The sequence below is a fragment of the Zingiber officinale genome, chromosome 6B (genome assembly GCF_018446385.1).
Source record: "Zingiber officinale cultivar Zhangliang chromosome 6B, Zo_v1.1, whole genome shotgun sequence".
NCBI classification, from domain to species: domain Eukaryota; kingdom Viridiplantae; phylum Streptophyta; class Magnoliopsida; order Zingiberales; family Zingiberaceae; genus Zingiber; species Zingiber officinale.
The window spans coordinates 113,849,677-113,871,101 of NC_055996.1; the positions used below are offsets into that span (position 1 = coordinate 113,849,677).

Consider the following 21,425-nt stretch of genomic DNA (forward strand, 5'->3'; position numbering starts at 1 on the left):
AGACTCCCAGAAGATTGAAGCAGTTGACTGATGCGAACAACCAAAGTCAGTGCAGGAGATTTGTAGCATTCTCGGATTAGCTGGGTACTATCGGAGATTTGTGGAAGGATTTTCTAGTATTGCTACACCTTTGACTCGATTGATTAGGAAAGGAGTCAAGTTTACTTGGTATGAGGCTTGTGAAGCAAGCTTCCAAGAGCTCAAGCAGAGATTGGTGAGTGCTCCAGTATTAGTTATTCCCTCTGGAGATGATGGATTCATTCTTTACACGGATGCATCTATTCAAGGATTAGGGGTAGTTTTGATGCAGTATAATAGAGTAGTAGCTTACGCTTCTCGTCAGCTGAAAGATCATGAGAAAAATTATCCCGTACATGATTTAGAATTAGCAGCCATCATTTTTGCCTTTAAGATTTGGAGACATTATTTCTACGGTATTACCTTTGAGATATTCACTGATCACAAGAGTTTGAAATATCTTTTCATGTAGAAAGAGTTAAATCTTCGACAGAGAAGGTGGATGAAGTTTCTGAAAGACTATGACTGCACTATCAACTACCACCTTAGAAAAGCTAATGTAGTAGCAGATGCATTGAGCAGGAAGTCTAGAGGAGTATTACCAACTCACAGGGCGGCAGTTACGAATCTAGTCAGATAGTTTTCAGAGTTAGATTTAACTGAAGTAGGGCAAAGACAACGTGGTATGCTAGTCTCCTTGATCGCACAATCCCCATTGGTGGAGCGGATTAAGGAAAGTCAAATGGAAGACCAGTATCTCAGATCTATAGCTAGTGAGTTGGAGGTAGGCCCCAAGCCAGAATTCGCACGTGATATGGATGGATCTCTTCAGTTCCGAAGCAGATTATGTGTTCCGGAGGTACATCTTGTTAAGGAGGATCTCCTTCGAGAAGCCCACCGATCGAGATTTGTAGTTCATCCTGGTGGTAGACGGATGTATCGAGACTTGAAGCGATAATATTGGTGGAAAGGTATGAAAAGAGATATTACAGATTTTGTAGCTCGGTGTCTAGTTTGCCAATAAATTAAGGCAGAACACCAGAGACCACCCGGGTTATTTCAGAAGATTGCAGTGTCAAAATGAAAATGGGAGCATGTCACTATGAATTTTGTCACGGGGTTGCCAAGGACCCAAAGGAGACATGATTCAATCTGGGTGATCGTCGATCAGTTAACCAAATCAGCACATTTCTTACTGATTCGTAAGACAGAATCTTTAGATCGTCTAGCAGAGTTATATTGCAGAGAGATTACTAAACTCTATGGTATTCACCTCAGTTTTATTTCTGATAGAGATCCACCCTTTACTTCGAGATTTTGGCAAAGTTTCCAAAAGGCATTAGGTACCGAGCTGCGCTTTAGCACCGCTTTTCATCCTCAGACTGATGGACAGTCGGAGTGCACTATCCAGACTCTAGACGATCTGTTGTGTGCTTGTGTGCTAGATTTTGGGGATAGTTGGGAAGACCATCTACATTTGGTAGAGTTTGCTTATAATAACAATTACCACTATGCTATTCAAATGACACCGTTTGAGGCACTCTATGGTAGAGCATGTAGATCTCCTATCTTATGGGATGAGGTTGGTGAACGTCAACTCTTGGGCCCTCAGAGTGTTCAGCAGGATGCTGAGCTAGTACGAACTATTAGATAGAGACCGTTGATTGCTCAGAGTCGCCAAAAGAGTTATGCAGATAAAAGACGAAGAATGTTAGAATTCACAGTAGGTGATCACGTATTTCTTCGTGTTTCACCCATAAAAGGAGTTAAGAGATTTGGCTTAAAAGGGAAGTTAACATCAAGATTTATCGGACCTTTTCCAGATTCTTGAGCGGATTGGTGTTGTTGCATATCGGCTTGTGTTACCTCTAGCTTTAGCAGGAGTACATAATATCTTTCATTCTATGCTGCGGAAGTATGTTCCGGATCCGACACATGTCTTGAAGGATCTTATAGTTCCCCTACAGTCTGATGCGACATACGAAGAGTTCCTTGTTCGTATTCTGGATTGCAAGGAACATCAATTGCAAAACAAATGCATCCACCTCGTAAAGGTTGGGTGACAACACCACTCCGATCACGAAGCAACATGGGAATGTGAGGATGATATGCGCACTCGATATCCTCATTTATTTACCTTAGGTATCGATGCACCTCAATTACTTAAATTTGGAGACCAAATTTCTTTTAGTGGGGGAGAATGTTAAGTATAGAAAAAACAAAAAAATATGCAAAAGGTTTCATTGCCACTCCCATCATCCACGTGCACCCCTTTTCTTTTCTTTTCCTCCTTTCTTCTTCTTCTTCCTTTTTCTCCTCCTCCTCTTTCTCTTCTCCCGCAGCGACAAACGATCGAACTCTCCCCCTTCTTCTTCTCAAGCACAGCAACCCTCGTTTCCTCCTCCCGCACTCCTTCTCCTCCTCCAGCAAAGGGCAGAGCACTGTTTCCTCCGGCCACTATCCCTTGTTTCCCCTTTCTTGCTGTCCTGCTTCTCGGCAGCATCGTCGGAGCTCCTCGGAGTCTACCGGAGTTCGCTAGACCACCAGAAAAGAGGGGAAAACAAAGCCCTAGTTGTTGCCCTCTTTTCTAGCCAACCATAGCAGCCACTGGAGCTAGCTGTGACCTTCGCCGGAGCTCGCCGAGACAACCGATGAAAAAGGGAAAAGGTTTTTCCTTGCCCCTTCACTATCCCAGCAGCCTTCTTTGTTTTCAACCTTCCCTAACTGCCATAGTTACCTTTTGTTTCTCCAACAGCAGCCCTAGCTGTTGTCCTTTTCTTGGCAGTACCGTCGGAGTTCGCCGGAGCTCGCCGGAGCTAGTTGAAACAACCAGCGACAAAGGGAAAACAACCCTAGTTGCTGCCCTCTTTTTCCAGCAACCACAATAATCCATAGAAGATATATTTTATATAATTTATGCTAATCGAATTGTGGTTAAGATGGGTAAATAATTAGATAATAATGGAGGTGTCTTTTAGAAATGTGAGATGGTACGAGAAAGCGAGATAAAATGATCCTTCGACTTCGAGTTGTAGATAAAAATTTAGATGTTCATGTCATGGTTCTTATTAGATAGTATTTTGACTATTTGAGTTATGTTGTATTATATTTGTAGACATGAGCTCGAGTGGAGCACGGTGACCTGCCGACACTTGAAAGTTTTACTGTACATAAAGTGGATACATCTCTCTTTGACTCATATTTATCGTTGTGCATAAATGAAATACTATTGAAATTATATATATTCATATAATTGTTTTCAAAAGGGAATTAAAATGATATTACAATTAGCGAAATGAGTTAAAATAATAAAAATCATGGAGGGCAAATAATTGATATTATTTCTTGTTCACATATGAATTTATACTGGGATTTATATGGGAAGGATGATTTTTAAAATTAAAGAAATATTCTGAATTACTCTTCTGTTGATACCTGTTTTTTTGACTTGACCTTCTATACTCCATGCTTTTGATATTCCATCTGTTGATGCTTGTAGCTTTTTATATGTGAACCCTAGGATGGTAAATTAAAAGATTTGATACGAAAATGTTAACTTAATTGACCATTTGATATGAAAAGAGAATAATTATGATAAATGGATAAAATGAAATCCTTGAAGTGAAATAAGAAAGATGGTAAATGAAGAACATTAAAAAGTGAAGACCATGAGCCTAGCTTTGTACTAGCGCTTTATACTAGAGTACTGGACCACCCACATGTTATTGTGGTAGCGCAGCGGCCCACGGTCCAGAGTACCTGACCGTACACCCGTGACGTGGCGGCGTGATGTAGCCCTCAGTCAGTGTTAATTATATCTTCCACCGGTGAGGGCTGACAACTCGTACGTTAGATGACGTATGCGACAGTTTTATACTCTGAGGAGACCTTTAGCCTATGCATATGATATTACACTCTAATGATATGAGCTCAAGTGATTCACTTTTTAGTTGATTTATCAGATTTAGACTATGGATATACATGTCGATATTATCCTGATAACTTGTATACCGATTGATTAAATAATAAGATTGAAAATTGATCTTAATTGATGATAATATATGAAGATGAATTTTAATTCTAACAAATAAATGTTAGATGATCATAACTATACACTTATGTATATTATCTGAGAACTTAAAGAAGAAATAAAAATTGAAATAATAAATAATACTTCTTTGATTTCTTGAACAAGATTAAATTTATGCATATCTTTCTTGAGTATTCACTTAGCCATTTGACTAACTTTCTACTTAGCCATTTGACTAACTTTCTACATTTCGTGACCTCTAGTTTTATAGGTACAAGGACCCTTTTGATATTATAGTTGATTTTGAACTTCCATAGAGTTGCTCAAAGATTCCAACGTATTGATTTTCTGGTTTGTCTTACTTTTATTTCATTGTATTTACATTCTAAAATTTTATTCCAGATGTCGTTGATCTGTATAGTCTTGTAATCTACGAAAAACTAAGACATATATATAAATTTGATACATTTCTTGATTATTCTGTTTTGATAGTTCTAGAATTTCTTATATTATATTGTCATCGAGTGGGATACCGGGAACTAGACCCCGGTGCGTGACATTATTTCAAGGGGTAAACAATGAATATGCAGCGGAACATGTGAAGTAAACGATGCATTTGATCTATTGCTGAGATTTCCACTTGCGAGCCCTCTCGAAGCCATTCCTTCCGTACTGGTAATCGTGGAAGGCCTGCTGGATCTCTGCGTGGGTGTTCATCACGAATGGGCCGTGCTGCACCACGGGCTCCTTCAGCGGCTGCCCTCCGATCAAGGCAAACCTTAGCTGCCGCTCCGATCGGTTCCACACGCTCAGGCCGTCGCCGTCGCCGAGCACAAGCACGTGGTGGCTCGCCGCAGGGGCTGCGCTTGGGTCGCCGAAGAGGCCCTCGCCGTCGACGATGTAGACGAAGGCGTTCCACGACTCGGGGATGCGCTGGTGGACTTCCGCGCCGGGCTGCAAAGTGAAGTCGAGAAACATCGTCGGCGTTTGGGTGTATACGGGCGAGCGCACGCCGAAGGATTCGCCGGCGATGATGCGGACGTCGACGCCGTCCTTCTCCACCCTGCTTATTTCCTGGCTTTGCAATTCTTGGTATCTCGGCTCCATCCTGGGTAGCGGGAGCGGTAAACCCTAGTTATTCACTTGGGATCTATGATTCTTTATCCGAAAGGTAACGAAAGGTCATTTGTTTTTTATCTTGCTCAATTTCGATCGGTTCCGTTCAGAGAAAGGGGGAAACTTACATTTTGTCTTTGGAAGAGAGATTGATCCATAACTGCAATCCTTGGTTTTCGCCGTCGGCAGCCGGCATCTCTGAGTGCACGATCCCTCTTCCGGCAGTCATCCACTAGAGTTCAGTTCGGAGAAGACAAGCATTAGTTGGAACTCTGTAAACGCTAAATTCTTTAATCTGTTTCAGAAATCACCTGCAGATCTCCTGCCCTGATTGTGCCTTTGTGACCAGCGAAATCTTGGTGAGTGAAAGCTCCCTGCATGATGCAAGCCATAGGAAATCGGAATCACGGAGGCAATCAGCGATAAACAAATTTGGGGAAAATCTTATGCGAATTGCTGCTACCTTCAGCATGTACGTCACTGTCTCAAAACCTGACAAAACGAAATTGAGGAGAAGATTTTTAGATGTATCGATCGGAGAGAACTCATTGGGGCAATGAACAAGAGCAGAGTTTCACGAACCTCTGTGGGGATGATCCGGGAATCCAGCAGGAGCGGAAACTGCGAAAGAGAAATCTCTGAGAACCAGCAATTAAGAACTAAAACTGGGCAAAATCGAAAGAATCGTTCACAAATTTCAAACCTGTGAACTCGTCCAGCATCAAAAAAGGATCCAAGTTCCTCAATTCCGGCCTGGAGATCCACAAAATTAAAAAAAAAACACACACAAAACAACAACACGTAAATCGCAGAAGCAAACAAAAAGGCGGATGTGGGATCGATCGCTGACCTTCCAATGCTTCTCCGGACGGAAGCACCATCGCCGTCTTCTTGCGACTTGGCGAGGACCTTCTTCACCACCAGCCTGGGCTTCTCAAAGCTCGGGGCGCCGTGATCTGCCATGGAACTGAGATCGTGGAAGAACAAAAGACAAGGAGGCAGAAGGCAAAATACGCTGATGAGGATGATGAAGGGCTTGATTGAGGCAGATCTGGAGTGGGGATTGAAATTTATACCAGCGCAGGGCCGCCTTGTCATGTTCTTAATGCGCGTGCATTTGGCAGGTAAACCATTCATTTTACAGAACGGGCGTTGACGGCGCCACGCCGCCTTATTCGTTCTCCTTCCAAATTCAACCAGATTGAACGGCAATACGTGAAGGATGATGCATTGCGTTTGTATTATGTCAGCCTTACGGGAGAATGACGGAAGCCCTCGATTCATGCCACCTCGGATTAACGACATGAATTGTATCGGATAATTTTAATTTCTATATTTTTCATTAATGCAAATAATGAAAGGCAAAAAACTAGGTGGATATTTTTTCATCACATTTTACTAAACCCCGCGAGAAATTTCAATATTACTCATTTTACATACTCAATTTTATTAATTAAAAAAACATCTATTACATTTCCATTATATCCTTTCTCTTTCCATATTTAATTCTTTTTAAAAGAAATTTAACCTGTTTAAAAATTCTGTTTTTATTTTACACAGTTAAAATTTAAATTTGAAATATGAATATATTAAAGAGACTTTGAGAAGTATATTAATTTTAATTTAAAATGATTTAAAGTTCTTTAAATTTATCAATAAGTTTAGGACGAAATTGAATGATGAATGTCATTCAAAAATTTAATTTTTTTTTTATCAAATGAAAGGAATCTTAGGAACTCATTGATAATGTTCATTAGTGATTATTATTATTATATGCCTTATAATTAATTTGTGATAAATTTTATCAAACTTTAAAACTTCATTTCTCTCCATCTACACTATTGAATTTAGATATGAAATTATACATACATTAAACATCATTCAGTTTTGGACGAATAAATAAAATTATTTTTTTTTATTTTTGCCAATAATTAATTATCAAAAGTATAAGTTCAAAATTTATGTAAATAATATAATACTAACCGATCCGGTGGTAAGGATCGGGGGCCCACATAGGAAGGGGTCAACGATACGGGAGAGTCAAAGTTCCGGCTAAGTGGGGAGGAAGTCATCTGGCCGACCGGCCTGAGTAGATCCCGGGCTGGCACGAAGACAGTTCGAACTCGGGTCGAGCTTCCGACGCTCATAAGTTCCCTTATAGAGGAACCGCTATGCCGAGTGGTCAATCTGCTCGGCCAAACTGCAGAACAACTAGCTTGTACCCCGTCCGAGTATGTGATCGAGCGGTCTTCTCGCCCGGTCCGAGGTGCATGTATACCCGAGCGCCCTGGAGGCCGAGCGACCAGTCCGTCCGACCCAATTAGAGACAAAAGGCTTAGAAGAGGACAAAAGGGGCAGCTAGTGATATCATTCTCGAGACACTTACCGCCGACAAACAGCATGGTCGGTGCCCGGGCCGTACCGAGGATCGTACGAGGGAAGTTTCCGCTGCCGTGACAGAGATATGCTCGGATAGTTGCGGTATGGATTTAGACACGCTTTTCTGACACAGCCATTCTGAGGTATGCTTTGAGGAGCGTACACGCCTCGAGAAGCGTGTACGCGTCTCTACAGGGTCCTATATAAGGACCTCCTGACTTCGGCGGAGGTATGATTTTTCTCCTCATCTACTGTAGCCACAGTCTCTCTATTCTGCCTCTGTTTCATCTCGCCATCGTCTGATTTGAGCGTCGGAGGGTCGTCATCGGGAACCCCTTCCCGGCCCAGCTTTGTTGCAGGTTCATCGGAGGGCCACGTCACTGCGGAGATCACCCGGAGGCGGTAAAGAGTGCCACGTCCCCAGTTTCCATCTACTCAGTGCACGGACAGGATAAAATTGACACCGTTTGTGGACATTTTATATTAGGCATATTGTTGGGCATAATTTGTTATTTGGAAAGAGTCTCAAATAATTTGAGTGGTGATTATGATAAAATTAGGCGTGTTGTTGGGCATTTTATAATTTCTGGTGCGTATTTGAGAATTTAGAGAGTGTGGGGTCCTTTTCAAAAAATAATTTTGCACATTATTTAGTAAAAAAATAATAATTTCCTCTTTCGGCCTCCTCCGTGGTCGATATTTTACCTTTCTCCTGCGCATTTTATGTTTTGGTAGGATCGGGGGAGAGGATCGGCATCGAGATCAAGGCCAAGGTCAGATCCATGGCGGAGACGCCGCCTCCTTTCCAGGAAGCATCCCGCTGCGACGTCTGCAACTGTAGTTTCAACACCTTCCGCCGTCGGGTACCTTCTTCTCCTCCTCCTCCTTTCGACATACCCACCATCGGGAGAAAAATTTCTCCTGATATATATTTAATCGATCACTTGTCTATTTTCCTAATGTCAAAATATAGCAAGTGATCTAAGTAGTGGAATTTAGCTCATACTGACACATTGTTTTTTCGGTTCGGAATCTTGATTTTATCTGTATATTGGAACGTAATAATGACTCACGAAACCATCGTAATCTTGTTTCCCCTTTAGTAAAGAGGAAAACTTCCTCTTCTTCTGAATTAGTTGTTCTCGTATAACTTTTTTTTTGTTCAACTTTAACTATTATTTTTTAATCACTTTTTATCGATCAATGGACCACAATAGCGCCAAGTTTCTATCATGTAGCTATCCCAATGTGTTCTGACTATCTAAGTACAAGGTAGTCTGTATTGAAAAAAAACTGTTAGCTGGAAAAATTCACTATCTAAGTTTTCCCTTCCATTTCAGCTCAACCATATTACTTGATTCTTATTCTATTTCATATTTTTATTTCCTTTTTCATCTTTCCTTAGTGTTAATGTTTCATGTTCTTGTCTGTATCATATCTATTTCAGTATAGACATATTCCTTTTATTTTGTATTCCAAGTTGACTATTGACGGCATTAAGTAATAACAAGTAATTTAAACCTGCCATTACTTGACATGGAATCAGGGCCACCTCGAGGAATTTTAGATCATCCTTCTTCCAATTCCTGAATTCTCTCACCTGACATCTTCCTTGAGTTATTCTGAGGATTCATCTTTGCCTGATGCTCAAGTAGGGGATCTTCTACCTGAGATCCTTCCTCATCCCCACTCACCTAACTGCTGAACCAAGAGAATCCCCCATCTAATGTTCTTTCCGTCGTCATTATAGCCCACCTCCTAAACCAAGAGAAGCCATTTACACTCATGATTTTGTCTGATCTTTGCTGATGCCTATCACCTAATGCCCAAAATAAGGTAAATATATCACCTAAAATCTTCGCTGACCTCCATTGCTGCCTATCACTCTGCATTACATCTGAACCAGTATCATTGCTGAGATCCACCAATGACTAACTTCCCTAGTGTATGTTCTTAGATACACTTGCGAGTCATTGACCTTCTAGTTGACTCCTTTATCTCAACCTGTGGGATCATAAGAACTCAATTTGGTTCTCAAATCATTTGAAATGGCAGACAAGGTTCTACTGATAGTCATCAAACTTGATGGTATAAACTACAACCAAGTGCCCTACCTGATGATCTTTTTTTGATAGGAAGAGTGATATGGAAATATGTCATTGATGAATGATAATCCACAACAAAAACAATGACCTGGATTGTTAACACAGCTCTTCCATAATCATGCAGTTCAATAAGTCTGAATTTGTAAAGGAAATTGGGGATTTTCTTGCTAAAAGGTACAGTCAAATATGGATACTTGTTGTTGCTATAAAGTAATAAATTACTGTTGGCCTCAAAGAGAGTAGGAGCTTTACATGGCACTATATCACATGGTAACCATTGCACTAACATTCTAGAAGCACTTTACACTATTGTGAATCTCTAACCCAGAATAGGTATCTTGCATATGATTTATAGTTATATTGAATATGTTTCTTTATAACACTTAGTTCGTACTCTGGATTTTCTTACATACAGTTTAACTGTGTTATGTTTGTCTCAAAGATTAAACTGCAACTCATTTGGTTCTTTTTATGGGCAGCATCATTGTCGACGTTGCGGCAGGACATTATGTCATGAACATTCTTCAAACTACATGGTACTTTCTATTATCTGCTTTCTTTGTAATCATACATATACTTAAGATCAAATTGCTAAGATGCTAATCAAATTCTCAGATCTTACCACAATTTGGCATATCTTCTGATGTCAGAGTGTGCTCTGACTGTTTCAACGACTCTTCTAGGTTAAGCTTCAACCTTTTCTTTTTATTATTCTCATTTAGCATCAATTCTTTATCATGTTTAATTTAATCTGTCACGCCTAAATCATCGTGGATCATTAATTTTATGGAAGACAAACAATAGCAATGGGAGATCTCAGATAACAAAACACATGATATATGTGATCGAGCATCAATGAGTGTTGCCGGATGATCTTCGTGTTGGTTGATGCCGTGGAATGTGGAAGAAGAGAATACTCCTTTCCTGCTCAACTGTTGTCATTTCTCTTCTGATTGGCCCTTCATGCATGTGTGAATTGTTGGAGTCATCTCGTCCTATGAAATCTAGTTTTAGTTTGGGTCCATGATTCCAATGTTAAGTTTTGATTGTTCGACTGAAACCTTCTGAAATTTCAAACCTTGATCTTGGAAGCTAGCTACCTTTGTGTTCCAGGAATTAGTTTAGTTAACATCTGCATGAAACTTGGATTTGCTGAATTGGCAAACTCTTGTTTTGGTAGTGACATTGACCATAGAGCTACTTGGCGTTCTTATAGCTTTTATCTCTTCAATGGGAGCTTGTATAATGTGTTTCAATGATGCTTTCCCTTATTTGAAGGATGATTTGTTCATTTATTCTTGGTAATAGGAGTATCAATGATTTGTTTTTCATGTTGGTGAATGTTTGGAACTTGACTCAGTTCTGAGTTCTGACTGTGTTCTTGTGTGACAAATGTGTATACCCTTATCATAAGAAACACTAATAAGCTCTAGAAAGAAGACTTTAAAGCATTCAATTGTTTTTCACCTTAAGAGCTTGCAACATTCTTAGTATTTTTCATCACATTCAAATGAGTTCTTGGAAATTAGATTTACCTTTCACCTACCAACCTTGTAAATTTCCTTAAAATGATGCATTTGAGTTCTTTGTTTTAGGTTTCAGAAAGATAATAAACAGACTTCTCCGAATACCTCCAATGGTGCAGAGAACTCATTTTCAAGATTAACACTTAACGAGAATGCTGTTTTATTGGCTAAAGCATCAGAAGAATCTGCAGCACGTGTTCTGGAGTGCAAGTGTGGGATGCCTTTGTGTATATGTGTAGCTCCAACACCAGAACCAGTTCCTATACAGGTATATGCTGATAGAATTTTGGCTTAAGCTAGGTTTTTTGCTATGATTTTTAGATGCTCATGCACATGCATAGATGCAGAATACTACTATCTCAAAAACCAAACCAAAGAAGGCTAGCAGCCAGAAATCTACAGAATCCATGTCAATGAAGCACGCTTCTACATCTTCCAGGAATCCAAGGTTGCCTATCTGTTAGTTCCACTTAGACTTTGTTAGTTTTGAGACACTTAACATAATGTAGCTTGAAATTAAATTCAGAATTGTGTTTTTCTCATCCTTGTTTGATAGTTTTCTTTGTCTAGTTTCTACTAATAAATTATTGCTTTGTCTAAGTTTGATTGTTTTCCTTGCAGTAGTCAGTTGTTTTTTATCTTGGGGTAACTTATTTGATTTTAGACACAGGAAGCTCCTGTTTTAGATTATGACATGCATTATTATTTATTGCAGCCCGATTTTTAACCATAGTCAAGCAAGCAACCTTACAATAGATAAGGCTAGTGCAAATTATGAAGTCAGTGGAGAGGTAAAAGTCTATCATGGAACCTGAATGCTTGTTTCTTGCTCGTGGATCTCATATCACTGGATTATGGGGGTTATTTCTTCATTCCAGGGGTTAAGAGAAGCAATTAAGAATAGTGATGCTACTGCTGTCAAAGAACTTCTTAGTAAGGTATATAAGATGACTGTGAGAATGTAAAATGCTTTAGCCAAACCTAACTTTTCCTTTCTGGAGCAGGGTGTGGATCCAAATTATTGTGACAAGCAAGGCTTAACGTTGCTACATCTTGTAAGTCAATTCCCCTCGACAAATTTAAAATTTCTGAATTTTGATTTTTTAGCTGACCAGTTTAGCACTGTCTACCATTTATCCTTTTAAAACTTACTCTCATCTTTGTTACAATTTTTAAAATTGATGCATGTTCTTCTGTGGCTTGATATTTGTAAACTAGATTCAAAAGTTCTGGCTGGATACATGGTTTTTTAAATTATGCTTCTTTGAAGAATGTATCAACTAATATTCAACTCTATAAAAAGTAAATCTCTCTTGCTGGCTTGCCTAGAGCCATGGCAAATAAGTGGAATGTACATGCTTACCTGAAGTATACATTAGTTGTTAGCTATCATTCTTGATGACAAAATTTCTTAATGCAATCTTCAATAGGTGCCAATTCAACTTGCTTAAACAAGTAATATTTGTCAAGAAAAGCGATCCTTGAATGTTTGTGTGTGATTAAAAAATGTAAGAGATAGACATGTATGCTGGAATATTCTCTTCATTGTAGGCTGCAGTTTTTAACCAGACTGAAATAGCTTTCATCCTCATGGATCATGGAGCAAGCACAGAATCCAAAAATGCACAAGGTGATTGTTAGTTTCATGATTACTTGTGTAGTGACGCATAGTTATACAGTTTCAGCTTTCCTTTTATAATGGCTTGCAAATGCTTAGCATACTTAAACCTTTCTTTTCTTATTACTAATAAGATAATTGCATATACTGGTCTTCTTTTGGCTCTAGTGAGTTTTGACCAATTAATCTGTCCTCAAATGTCAGTTATATTCAATACATTCTCCCACTGTGCCAGTTATGTTTGTAGAATAGCATAGCTTCAAAAAGAAAAAAGAAACAAAACATTCATATCTCAAGTAAAAATGAAACCAAACCTCCCTGTTCTTTGTAACCCAGTTTCCTAGTACTATTCTCACAGCTACGTGGTAATTCTTGGCTCTATCTTGGTTTTTGAAACATTGAACTCAATCAAGCTTGCAGAAAAAATGGAAAATAGTTATGCTGTGTAATAATGGGGATTGAATGCTCCGTACCAATGGCATTTATTTGCTTTCAAATAAATTTGAAGGTAGATGATATTATCCAACGTTTGAAGTTGATTTAAACGATGCGCATCAGCAAGGAGCATGAGTAGATATTTATGCATTTCCACAAGGAAACTCTGCTACTACTTCACTCTGCGTATTCTTTATTATCAGGCGAAACACCTGTGGATTGTGCTCCCACCATGTTGCAGTACAAAATGCGCAAGAAAATGGAGGAACTTGTGTCCATCGGATAATCAAGAAATTGTGTTTGAAATTAAGACTTCTGATGTTAACTATGCTCATTTCATTCCCTGCTTCTGTTTTATGCGAAGACAATCAAGCATGATTAAAAAGCAGTGTGTCGGTATGACAGATACTTCTGTTGTATAGAATGCGTTTTTTCTCACTCTACTTGAAACAATAAGTAATAATTCAACTACTTTGTGTATTCATTGCCCTTTGCTCTTAGATCTTCTAGATTAGGACATGTGAATGAAGTGGTTTCTTTTGCTGTACTTGGTAGCCATCAACCTAAGAAAGAAAGTCACATGGATTGTCCTTTGTCTGAACCTCCCACCTAACAGTTCGACAATCAAGAGTATCATCACTATCACTTGAAGGAGATCAATCCTGCCATCTTCATTTAAAGACATTTATATTTCAATCAACAATGTCACCCACTGTTCTGGAGCAATTGACACACAAGTAGAAGCCCTAATTTTGCAAAAGTAAAAGAATCGGTTTGGATCGATTTAACAAATACAAATGAATGGACTATAATCTAGCTTGCTAGAAGTTGGAGGTGGATGTCCCAACATAGCCGAACCCTATAATAATGAACGCAAAAGCTTGAAGGTAGATATATACATAGTAATAGTTTTCTCCAAATGCAATATTGTAGGATGCACAAAACAGGAGGTAGACTGCAAACCCAAGCTGCGAGAAACTCACCCTGAGTTCCAAAACATAATGAGAGACATCATTAGCATTGGCTAAAAATTATCAAAAATCAAAAAGAAATAATAAACTCGGGGTGTGCTTTACTTGTCTTGGAGAGATGATCTGGTTGGTTGTGAGAAACTGATTTCAAGTTTTCCATTGAGTGTTTCACCTAGTTTCTCGGTAACAACCCACTCGTTGAAATTGGCCGTCTCAAGAAGACCAATTATGGCTGCTTTCATTCGGTGCATGGACATTACATTCTCAAACAAAATCCAGAATGGCATTATGTGGAGAGAGCTGCCACCAAAACAATTTCCAGATGTTGAGAATAAAAAAATACAAAAAACCCCGAGTACCACCCTGAGGTGCTTAAGCCTGGTGCATCTAATACCTGGGATTTCTGATGGCATTGAGAAAGGTAATTGTTGTAGGAATGTAGAACACCCCCCAAATGGGGATGCTCACTTCTGGAACTAAGACTGTTGTTGGTATCACAATGCAATAGAAAGAAAAGGTGACGATTGGGGCCACAACCCTTCTAACAAAGAAGAAGCTGTAGATCAAGTGAATTTTCTTCCAAATGGATACCTCCTGTTCCGGTAGGAGAGGAAAACACACCAAACTGAAATCAGTCTAACTACGTTATCAAAGGATTTTTGGTATAAAGCTCTTTCATACCATTGCAATTAAGATTTCCCATGCCATTTTTCTAAATAAGTTGGCAGCCCCACAAGTCCAACGGTGCTGTTGATTGCAGTAGGCCTTAAATGTGCTTGGAAGCTCACTTCTGACCTGCACTTGTACAAAACAAAAAACATGAAGTTTTAGTAGATGCCATTATGTGAATGGTACTAGCCTAGGTTTAGTGCAAACTTGATTTACCTTGATGTTGCCGACATACAAAAATTGCCAACCTCTGAGGCTTGCTCGAACAGCCAAGTCCATGTCCTCTACCGTTGTTCGATCTTTCCAACCCCCAGCTTCATTGATGGCAGATATTCGCCAAACTCCAGCTGTCCCTGAAAATGCTCACTGTGCTGAATGAAAAATAGTACCTACCCTAAATATATTGTTTGATATATACATCCAATATTAAAGATATATTGAAATAGTGGATTTTTATACTTTTTGAATCAATTTGTCCATTTGTGTTTAGAAATTGTTATCACATTATGTATTTACACAAATAATTAGCAAGTTCTTAACTGCAGCTAGGGGTTTAGATTGTAAATCAGGTGATATTTTTTGACTTTACTCTGTGCTTTTAATACATTTCATCTAGAAACATAATGATATTGAAAATAATATGTAACTATGTAGTAGTAAAAGGATATAGAATCACGTTCATAAATTCATTTTTTGTTTCTAGAGGAAAATGTAATTTGCACTAAGATATATTGATTTGTGACTCTTATTACAGTTAAATGGTACTTCATGCATTTGATAGCATCAGACAATAGCAGTAAACTAGTAATCTTTATGTATGTAACTGAACTAGATTTTAAGCAACTCATAATCAACAAATATTGCTCCTCAGTGGTTCTCGGTTGTAGAACTAATGTTTTTCCCTTACCATTAAACCCGAAGAAGGCATGCGAAGATGATCCCGACTCTTGCTCCACTTTGAAGTGGTAATCAAGTGATATCTTCTGTATCCTGGTCATCAGGCACTTGTTATAGTTCACTGCAAAATGCCCGGCAAATGCTGTGTCAGCGACCTCCTGTCAATTCGACAATTACAAAAATCAGGATGAAAAAAGGCATGCGCCACTTTATGCTAAATTATCTGACCGGTACAATTTCAATAGTTATGTCTGTGAAGTTCATATCTTTGAGCAATCTTCTTCACTTTTAAGGCATTCTCTAGTGTTTAGTTAATATAGGATACTTGCTGCACTGGTGCCACGGAAATTGATGCATAAGATATCTGAGCTACCAGATGGCTTACAGGAGTTCTAGTGCAATGAAAACCCTACCTTAAAATAAGATTATCACAGAAAAACAGCAAGAGTAGTTACGCAGATAGAATATATAGATCGCCAATTTAAGGGTCTTATCAACTTTGTTTTGAGTGCTCTAAATAAAAAATATAAAATGAAAAGAGTTCCAGTTTGATGATTGATGATCAAATTACATTTATCTTCTGTAAAGTAACATCAACCTAGTTCTTCAGAAAAGGAAGTTAAAGATAAAACATTCTCTTTAAAGCTAGATTAACTGAAAAGACCAAGAAATAGCTGGGAATAACTTACCGAATTCCCAGCGTGCCTGAACCAGGGCAATTTTTTCATTATACACGAGAAATGGAATTGTTTTGATGAGAAAGTCTGATTCTGGTTGGAAATCAGCGTCAAAGATGGCAACAAAATCACATTGCTCCACATATGGATGTTCCATGCCTTTTCTCAAGGCTCCAGCTTTATATCCCTTCCTGTTTTCTCTAACCTCATAGGCTACGTTGACTCCTTTGTTTGTCCAAGCCCTGCATTCTAGCTCCACCAAGTTCTACAGAAAAATCGACAAATGATAAGACAAAGACACTACTTTTTGTTTGATTCCGTAATTCCATTTTATAGTCAAGTGAGATTTTACTTCTTTATGACTAAGACAAAAATTAGACAAAACAAGTCATTCACTTAGGAATAGAAATTGCATTTTTTTTTATTGGATAAAAACGTAATGCTGCACAGAGCCGGATGTTTTGGCTCTTTAATAAATGCTCTCCTTCAAGGATTCCACAGTAAATTCGACTTATGTTTAATGAATAGTCAAACCTGCTTAAGGGGATTGGAAGGACAGCGATACCATAAAAAAAAAATATTTTATTATCTTAACTTGATTTTCTTATGTTTAAGAGTATCCACATTGGTTGAAAATATTTCTCCTAAGTATTTATGGTCTCCAATTCTACATCACTCTTCAAATATCTTACTATTCAAATATCACAATAAAATATCTCACCAACCAAATATTTATAGGTTTCACCCATCAAATATCTCACTTTCAAATATCCCCAACTTCACAATCAAATATTTCACCAAACAAGTATTTATGAGTCACACGGCCATTTTATTAACTTATATCTAATTTTGCATTTAAATAAAATTAATATATATTTTAATATGTTTCGTCTATCATTTATCCATAAATATTTTTTACTTAATATTTATCTATATATTGGTACAATAATTCAATATAATTATTTTAATATTAATATTTTATTTAAATGGAAACAATACAACATCGGACGCACACATTTTTAAAAAAAACTAATATACGAGTTCAAATATTTCACAAATTCAAAATTGAATAACTAAATGTTTTATAGATGATAAATTAGTTATTTACTCACGATGACATGTTTCCTAGACGTGTTTAACCAAATCATGACGAAGCTGATAATGCACCTGAATATTACATAACTCGGAATTTCTTCGAATGTATTCAACAAATTCACTAGTTGAGCCATGATTGACTGTGACAGTATCTTGTTTTTCGCGATTCCAAATTGATATTGCATGACCTTCACCCTCCACAATCATGTTGTATAAAATAATGCACGCATACATGATTTCTTTGCATTTATCCATAAACCAATGTAGCCCTACACCTCTTATAATTGTCCAACGAGCTTGGAGACCCCAAATGCCCGCTCGACATCTTTTCTTACAACCTCTTATCTTTCTTTAAATTTCATTCTTTTTGGATCCTGAGGGCAGGAAAAACTCTTGATGAAAGTGGCCTATTCCGGATATATACCATATGTTAGGTAGTACCTTCTTGTATATTGTGTACCGTTCATAATATAGTTAACTTCTGATGCATTTACTTTCAAGACATCATTAAAAATAGGTGATTCATTAAACACATTGATGTCATTACGAGATTCAACAACTCTAAAAAATGAATGCCATATCCACAAATCGACAAATGCGATCGCCTCAAGCACAATTGTTGGATAGCCATGATCGCCTCATGTGTACTGTTCCCTCCACTCGACTAGACAATTTTTCTAGGCCCAATGCATGCAATCAAGACTTCCTAACATCCGAGGGAACCATGCTTTTGTTCATGCATTTCAAGCAAACGAGTGATGTAAGTTGCATTGGGTTTTCTTAAATACTCACCTCCATATATTTGTATCACACATTGGTAACAGTTGGACAAGCATTCGAGGGCAGTTGTTTCACCCATTCGCAGGTACCCATCAAATTGGTCGACGGAACCTCCATAAACCAGTTGATGGATAGCCACCGTGCATTTCTGAAGCGACAACAAACCTTTTCTCCTCGCTGCATCTTCCTTCTATTTAAAATATCCACTAGGATGATTTCCCAAATCAGTGGCTATGTGCAAAAATAACCCTTTTCTCATTCAGAATCATCGTCGGAACATGTCATCGGTATACATTTGCTCAATAGAGAAATAATCATTGATAAGTTGAGTGTGTCCAGATACATGTTCTTTGTTAATTGCCCTTTCTTCTTTGTGTACTCCCATAATAATCTTGTATAAATTCAGTCACTCTAAATTGATTGCACACTACCATTATGAATAACGCTTCACCGAGATCTGATATTGTAAGGCTCGTTGTGTCTTCGTGAATATTAGGACAAACTCAAGAACTTTTCTCACTAGAATTTTCATCGATATTTGGAGAGCTGAACAAATCTCTATAATGATCAGAATTTTTTTATCCATTTCTCTATAAATTTTTTGGTATGCAATGAGTGTGGAATTGATGAAAATAAATGAAATGAACGATGTATATATAGACGGAAAACGAACGTTGCCCAACGTTCAGAAAAAATAAATGTTGATTAACGTTCGGTTTTAATTTTTTTTCCCAACATTTGATTTTGATTTTCCAACTTCGATTTTGATACATTTTTTTTGGGTCCCCAAAAAGGTCCAAAAACATTAATTAAATTAAAAAATAAATAAATGGTAGCCTACCTTTTGGTGGGCCCTACAAAAGAGAAATCACCTGGCACAAGTTTGTGCCCGGTGATTTCTAATCATCCCCAAAAAAATATCTGCTCTTTTGACCGCCTTGGGGGGGGGGGGGGGGGGGGGTTGTATTTGGAGATTGGAGATGCTATGATGAATAGTCAAATGATAACGTGAACCCTAAAACTATCCAAAAACTTTAGGTATTATATGACATGTCTCATATTTTTCAATAATTAGGCATGGATGTCATGTCTACAGCGAAGAAGCATAAAGTGAAATGGACATTTCAACAACTCATGAAGCTATTAACCACTCAGCTGACTTAAAGAATAACAGTTGCGTCGTTAAAAGTTCTGGCAGTTATTTCTTTAAGGATTGTTGCATTAAAGAAACCCTGTAAGAAAGCTTTTGACTAACTCTCAGAAGAAAAGAACAGTTACATTCCGTCTGGAAATGATGTGCCTTTCTCATGAAAAGTTGTCAAAAATCTTTAAAAATTCAAACACCTATGCTTCTTTGTTCAGATAGCTTTAAAAAAAAAAACAATTCGGTGCACGGAGCTACCGTCACATGAGATCCCAGGAAAAGATCCATTGTACGCAGTCTTATCCTACATTTTATAAGAGGTTATTTTCAGGATCCAAACCCGTGACCTTTTGTTCAGATAGCTTAACTTTATAAATTTCAAATTCCAGTAAAACAACTCTAAGCAAAATCAATGTAGCATCCATTGATTTACTACCAGACAAACTAAAATTAGGGACGTACAAACAAAATTATCTAAGATTCATGATATATTAGTTTGGTAAGGCTGAGAAACAGTCCAAGATCACTACTTGAATTGATCAAAATCCTAGTCATATGCCCTGGTGTGGCTTGCTCAGCCAGACAATGTCAAAGCTATTCTGAAACAAAAAGTAAAGTACCACCCACCATCGCTTACTCTTCTTGTCTAAAGATTTAGGACCTGCCCATGAATGTTTGGTATATTCTGATGCCGATGGCAAACAATTTCACATGATTGGTAGATTTCTTCGTCTAACATAGACTTGATAAAGTTGCATCTAGCCTTAAGAATAAAACTAAATCATGATCTCGAATGGTGAGCGCCGTGTGGCTGGATCGGGTGAGGATTGATTACCTTAATCTCAGGGTCCGTGGAGTCATCAAGAACTTGGATTATGATCCTATCAGGTGGCCACGTTAGGGCACAAGCTGCTCCGATTGACATCTTGTACACCTTCAACATCACTTCTATAGATCAGACAAAAAAAGGAGCTGAATCTGATAGAATCTGGCTATTACCAAGCAAGTTGAGGACAAACCCTACTACCTCTTTCTCATTGAACATGGGTATTTGGACTAGCACGATGGGGAAAGCTGCGCTGCTCATCTCCTCATCATTTGTGGCAATGGGCTCCCACCGGTAGCGTTTCTCCGGCGTGCGGCAGAGAAGCTTTGCCCCGAGGCTGACGGCGCTCATGAACACCGCTTCCATCATGAGCATCACCGACATGGCCAAGCACAGAGCCACTGCGGCTCGCAGGACCGGCGCGATCGCCTTCGCCCGCAACTTGACCCAAAAGGCGCAGATCTCCTCCGCCCACAAGCTTCCCGCGGAATCAAACGGGGATGCAACGAGCGCGGAGACGGATGAGCGAATGGACGGAGCCAGCTTGAGTGCTTTGTCAATGGCCGAGCTTAAGTGGAGATGGGGGATGGGGAGGGCGGAGGAGGGGGCGGGGAGCGCCAGAAGAGCGACCATTACCAGCATCGTCATGGACTCCATGAATCTAGATCATCTCCAGCGATCAGCCTTCTGCCTTCGAGCATCAATCGAGATGTGCTTGTTTATGCAGCTTCTGTAGAGCTGTGCTTCAACGTTGGAGCTTGCTTGCCAGACGCTGTCGCTTATGCTCGGCCCGCCACGGGAGGAAGAGATAATCTCGGTTCCAGCTTTCACGATCCGGCATTGGATTGGAGAGTCTTTCCTGTCGCCTGTCTGTCTGTCTGTACCGTGTCCATTGAGGGACCAAAATAATTCTTTCCTTCTGCAACATGAGAACAATGTTTATTTATTTTTTTTTAAAAATAATCTAAGTGATTGCAACTGTATTTGAGTATTAAAAGTGGTATTTGAGATTATCCAAATCTTTAGGGTGATATTAGCTTCGGTTATTGTCGGTGTAATAATTTTTTGAGTGATTGAGCTCGACTATATTATTTGTCTTGATGTATGATAATGTTATTGATTTGTGTGCTTCGAATTTA

The 21,425-nt window shown here is 38.7% G+C and overlaps 2 protein-coding genes and 1 pseudogene across 3 annotated transcripts; 1 reads left to right on the plus strand and 2 right to left on the minus strand.

Moving 5' to 3' along the window:
- Positions 1-4,479: 4,479 nt before the first annotated feature.
- LOC121989016 lies at positions 4,480-6,320 on the minus strand (annotated as a pseudogene).
- Positions 6,321-8,213: 1,893 nt separating this feature from the next.
- On the plus strand, positions 8,214-13,711 carry LOC121989017 (hepatocyte growth factor-regulated tyrosine kinase substrate-like). The gene is made up of 10 exons (XM_042542796.1): positions 8,214-8,406; positions 10,128-10,184; positions 10,264-10,331; positions 11,244-11,442; positions 11,516-11,622; positions 11,890-11,965; positions 12,053-12,112; positions 12,179-12,229; positions 12,726-12,804; positions 13,431-13,711. The coding sequence occupies exons 1-10, from the start codon at positions 8,326-8,328 to the stop codon at positions 13,511-13,513; spliced, it is 861 nt and encodes a 286-aa protein (XP_042398730.1). The 5' UTR covers positions 8,214-8,325; the 3' UTR covers positions 13,514-13,711.
- A 167-nt stretch (positions 13,712-13,878) lies between these two features.
- LOC121989015 (probable glucomannan 4-beta-mannosyltransferase 4) lies at positions 13,879-21,150 on the minus strand. 2 transcript variants are annotated; one of them, XM_042542794.1, is made up of 9 exons: positions 20,488-21,150; positions 20,296-20,394; positions 16,454-16,706; positions 15,775-15,885; positions 15,084-15,220; positions 14,880-14,993; positions 14,593-14,792; positions 14,304-14,498; positions 13,879-14,211 (listed from the first exon to the last, which is right to left on the minus strand). In XM_042542794.1, exons 1-9 carry the CDS (start codon positions 20,941-20,943, stop codon positions 14,049-14,051), a joined length of 1,728 nt encoding a protein of 575 aa, XP_042398728.1. In that variant the 5' UTR covers positions 20,944-21,150; the 3' UTR covers positions 13,879-14,048. The 2 variants fall into 2 exon arrangements, with proteins under 2 accessions (XP_042398728.1, XP_042398729.1); XM_042542795.1 differs by having other exon boundaries at positions 20,296-20,408; positions 20,488-20,623.
- Positions 21,151-21,425: the final 275 nt, after the last annotated feature.

What these genes read in the sequence shown, in the direction of transcription:
- LOC121989017 (XM_042542796.1), top strand. Translation starts at nt 8,326, where the DNA reads ATGGCGGAGACGCCGCCTCCTTTCCAGGAAGCATCCCGCTGCGACGTC. An exon ending in AACATTCTTCAAACTACATG is followed by an intron (nt 10,185 to 10,263) that starts GTACTTTCTATT and finishes TCAAATTCTCAG; the next exon opens with ATCTTACCACAATTTGGCAT. An exon ending in CAGAACCAGTTCCTATACAG is followed by an intron (nt 11,443 to 11,515) that starts GTATATGCTGAT and finishes GCACATGCATAG; the next exon opens with ATGCAGAATACTACTATCTC.
- LOC121989015 (XM_042542794.1), bottom strand. Translation starts at nt 20,943, where the DNA reads ATGGAGTCCATGACGATGCTGGTAATGGTCGCTCTTCTGGCGCTCCCC. An exon ending in CCACGGACCCTGAGATTAAG is followed by an intron (nt 16,707 to 20,295) that starts GTAATCAATCCT and finishes ATTTTTCTGTAG; the next exon opens with AACTTGGTGGAGCTAGAATG. An exon ending in AATGCCATCAGAAATCCCAG is followed by an intron (nt 14,499 to 14,592) that starts GTATTAGATGCA and finishes TTTTGGTGGCAG; the next exon opens with CTCTCTCCACATAATGCCAT.